Genomic DNA, 4,291 nt, shown 5'->3' with positions numbered 1-4,291 from the left:
TGTCACATCCGATTTTGATAGACCTGATCTCATTCTGAGTTGGGATGTCGGCACAGACATCTTACCTGTTTTAGACACTTGCCTAATTTGTTCAGACAATAAACAACATGACCTCGTGACATTTAACCAACTTTTGCCACCTTTCCTGTCTTCCTTACTGCTTTGCACAACTACCTGATGCATTCACCCCTTGACTATGATGCCACAGTGTCCTTTATTGAGCTCCTCCGACTTCTCAAACCTTACTTGTCATCTCTCCAACCTCCAACAATGGCAGACCCCCCAGAGATTTTACCTTGGAATATTGTGGACTTTCTCTCTGATGTTCTGGGCATTTCCGGTGATGCTGTCCAAAACTCTTGGCTTTCCCTACGTACCATTGCGTGGGAACATGACTATCTTGCTGCGGAGGCGCATGCAGCTCGCGTCAAACATATTGAAGCATTCTTGCGCTACGGTCTGATCCAAAATCGTGGCCTGGGAATCTATTCACTGGAGCCACCAATGCGTACCTGTCCTGACCGGGCCTGTGGGCCCACTATGCGCAGTAATACTCATGAAGTCCTTGAGCGGGACCTTGTTGAGCCCAGCCGCCTCCAAGTCACGCTTTTCACACAGGAATTTGGACCAGTTCCGGGGTTTGCAAACTCAACATACTGCCGCAAATGCTATACACACTATTTTCACAACTATCACGTTCAAGGGAATGTCCGCCGATATTATATGCATGAAAACACCGACTTCATCCAAATTGGGACACATTTCTATGTTGAGCGGAGCCTCTGTGAGCTATTTGCTGTCATGATGGCTACAGCCTGGACCTCCTCAACCAACTGTGCCCGTATCTACCATGAAGGGATGGTGAAGTCTCACATCTCCAGTCTCCTCCCGGCAGACTGGCGTGTTGGTTTTGAAATGGACGTTAAAGCTGTGTCGAACTCATTCTTCCTACACTCACTCCTCCTTGATAATCAACGACGCGGCACCATTCTCGAGCTGCCCCATCAGGCATCTTCCCCAGCAGAGCGTCTCCGGCCTGCCCTCGAGCAGCGAAATCTCCGTATGGCAGGAACAGGACAGGACGAATGGAATCATGGATGTACCACTTGCTGCTGGTTTGACAAGAGAGATGACGGGACAATGACTGTTGTCCGCTCGACAGTAACCGATGGTGTCACGCTGGGCCGACCATGCTGTGGGGTCCATGACTGTCTCGAGCGCTTACCAAACGTCAAGTGTCGCTTCTGTAAAAAGCATGAAAACTTGGACAACATTTGCGCAGTCAAACAATGTTCCGAGACTGTGAGCAATGGTTATCGGACATGTGCCGAACCAACACATCGGTGGCTGGAGACTTATTATGAACTCGCTGGGAAGGGAATGTTTCAGTTAAAGCGCCGGCTACAGCGAGCACAGACCTCTCAACCTAACGATGCACTTCCCCTTGGTACCATTCTTGAAACCGACGAGGAAATTCTGGAGGGCGACGGAGCCGATCTCAATGAGCCTGTTGAGTTCGATGCATCAACTATTGTCTGCGACGGCAAGCCAGACACCGGAAACCGTGTTGTTCGTGCACGATTTGGCCGTTCAATGACTCATAACGAGGAGCTTTGTGTCTCTTCTTGTGGTATCATTCTTGGACGTGCAACATTTTATGGATCCGAAGCCCCAAATGCTGTCGTGGTAAGTCTTACTTCTATTACTGGTCAGCATATGTCTAATTCAGCGCCAGCAATTCTGGGAAGCTTTGTTTCCAACCAAAAAATCCCTCCCACAAGTCCTTTGGCACGACAACAACTGTCGTATTATGGCAATGCTACGAAATGAGCCCAAAGAACGACAGGACTACTTTGCAGATGTCGCAAAGCCCGTGGATGTTTTCCACTTCAAGTGCAAACACAAGGAGGGTGATTTAGATTGTGGACGGGACTGCAATGCCTTGCTCTGGCCTGAGCTTTCTGTGGACGGCAAATGGCGCTTCAACTCATCTGCGGCTGAACAGACAAATGCATGGTTTGGTGGGTTCCAATCCATCGTTCGCGAGATGCCCGTTGAACGTTATGAATTCTTCTTGGACGAGATGATTCGGCGTCGCAATATATGGATGGTCAAGTTGTTGGCCAACCGTGGATGCCATCCTCATTCAATTCCGCGTGAAGAGCTACTTGCAGATAATTAGAAACACTCATGTATTTGGAAAGGGTATTCGAAGTGTACAGAAAAAAATACAAATTGGTTCAAGCTACCTTACAGTGTCCTTTACTTCATTTGCAAGATTGCGCTGAACAGCATCACAGACTTCCATTTGACTGCCATCGGGATGCAGCACCCTTCCGAACTCGTAGGTCGCCAAAACAAGAGCTCTTGCCGCTCCGATGGTGATCCCACGATCTTGTCGCACAATTCGAAGGACAGCTTCCGGGATAAGTACTTCTTGAAGGAAAATGTCGTACAGGAGAGGTTTGCAGATGTCGATGAGGGAAAGTGTCCTTGGAAACATGGCCCGGACTGTAAGGGAGATGATTTCGTATCCTGGCTCACCATAACTAGAATGAAATGAGAATCCATGCGACAAGAGCAGGCATGACTTACTATGCTGCTCCAAATTTTGCTCGTCGCACATCTCCAAACTCTTGGGTAATGCTTGGGTTTTGCGAAAGGCGCATATGATCGTCACAAGATTCACGGAAGAATCTACTGTTGTCGATGTCTTCCAACAGCTCGTTCAGCACGGATTTGAGCCCACGCGTTCGCGAAAACAGGCTGGCAAAATCAGGCTGGAATGGCCAGTTCTCCGCATGCGCAGTCGGAAATGTCGTCTTCTCAAGATGGTGACGCAGACAAAAGTCCATGCGCTTCCGGAATGGGATCTCGCGATGACGGGGGTTGGCAGGATGCGGAGAGAGATCCGAAGCAGATACAAGTCCTGCCAATATTTTCTGCGATGTTGGAGACAAGACTTCTGGGAACTCTTCGTCACAGAATGGACACAGGTCTGAGGCAGTGTCCGGAAGTGGTTGCGGTGTGTCGAGGACGAGAGTGGGAAGTTCAATCGAGGGAGAGAGTGGAGAAAGCAAGGGAAACAGTTGAGAAACCATCAGACCATTGTCCTCTGCCGAATGAAGGAGCCGGCCAAATTCCTCGCTGAGTTGCAAGGTTTTCTGCGCTTGTTCGTAGTCCTGCGCGAGTGTCGACATGATTAGCGCAACCTGCACTTCTGGGACCAGGACTTGATGAATAAACGATGAAGCGGTGAGTGGTTGACATGCTGTTATGTCAATTTGATTCTTGTCGTGCGCGAAGTGGTCGTTGACGGCCTTGGAGATCTGGGCAAGCCCAATCGTTCCAAAACTAATGGCACATATGAGATGGGACCGTTCCAGAAACAAAAGAGTAACCTACTATCCGGGATGGCCATAAAACTCCGCGTTATGCAGTCGACGAAGAACGGCATTCGCAAAAGAACGGGCTTGCGTGGGGGTCTTCGAGAAGTGGCTCAATGACCTCCTTAATGGTGGCGGAGCTGGCAGAATACAACTCCAGATAGTCGATAGTCTCTGGCCACTTTTCGTCTCGCCCCAACGGCAACACCGTTGCTTCTGTCCGATGCTGTTGGCAGTAACTCTGAGCAGAAAGAACTCCTTGCGCCAGTTTTTCCCGCATTGCATGTAGCTTGGGTGACGGAATAATATCATAGGGTGCCTTGCAGGCCGGACAGCGACCGAACGGTGCACTGACAATCTCCTGGAAGACAGTTTCGTCGAATTCATCGAAGGTAAGTGACGGAGATGTTGGCTGAAGAACAAGTGTTGGATTTGGAATTGGAGATGTGTGTACCTGCTCAGCTGGAAGTGATGGTGGAGCTGGTTGCTGAAAGGTCGGTAGAGGGAGCGAAGCAATAGGCTGTTGAGCCATCAAACCAACCGCACCAGTAGGGCTGACACCACTTCGTGCCTCCAACAGAAGATTCCCCAGACTGGCTTCGGGTACCCGGCCCATCCTGTAGTAACGCTCTACAAGCTCGCGCGGGATGGCATTGATACGCTTTTTGTACCCTGCAACAGTCGGCTTTACATATGGAATTTGAAAAGACGACCGGGAAAGCGGTCTTGTCATATCGGTAGACAGGATGTCGCTGTCGTTCATACTGTTTGATTTGCGCCCAACCATCCTCCCATTCCGACACAGACAGATTTGGAATTGCGCGGGATTGAGAACCCGACACAATAGTGGGAGTGCGGGCGGCAAGGAAGGGCGTAGGCAAGGGAATCGAAGCTGTATTAGTCGG

At 49.9% G+C, this 4,291-nt stretch overlaps 1 protein-coding gene across 1 annotated transcript; it reads left to right on the top strand.

Annotated features, from left to right (window-relative positions):
• Window positions 1-270: 270 nt before the first annotated feature.
• Window positions 271-2,182, top strand: MIND_00553400 (uncharacterized protein; the record flags this gene model as incomplete). Its single annotated transcript, XM_037362312.1, has 2 exons — window positions 271-1,686; window positions 1,736-2,182. 2 exons carry the CDS (start codon window positions 271-273, stop codon window positions 2,180-2,182), a joined length of 1,863 nt encoding a protein of 620 aa, XP_037222604.1.
• Between the last annotated feature and the right edge of the window lie 2,109 nt (window positions 2,183-4,291).

The sequence above is a fragment of the Mycena indigotica genome (genome assembly GCF_014461135.1).
Source record: "Mycena indigotica strain 171206Taipei chromosome Unknown Mind.scaff0004, whole genome shotgun sequence".
Taxonomy (NCBI): domain Eukaryota; kingdom Fungi; phylum Basidiomycota; class Agaricomycetes; order Agaricales; family Mycenaceae; genus Mycena; species Mycena indigotica.
The sequence above is the reverse complement of the archived record's forward strand: the minus strand, read 5'-3'. Positions and strand labels throughout refer to the sequence as shown.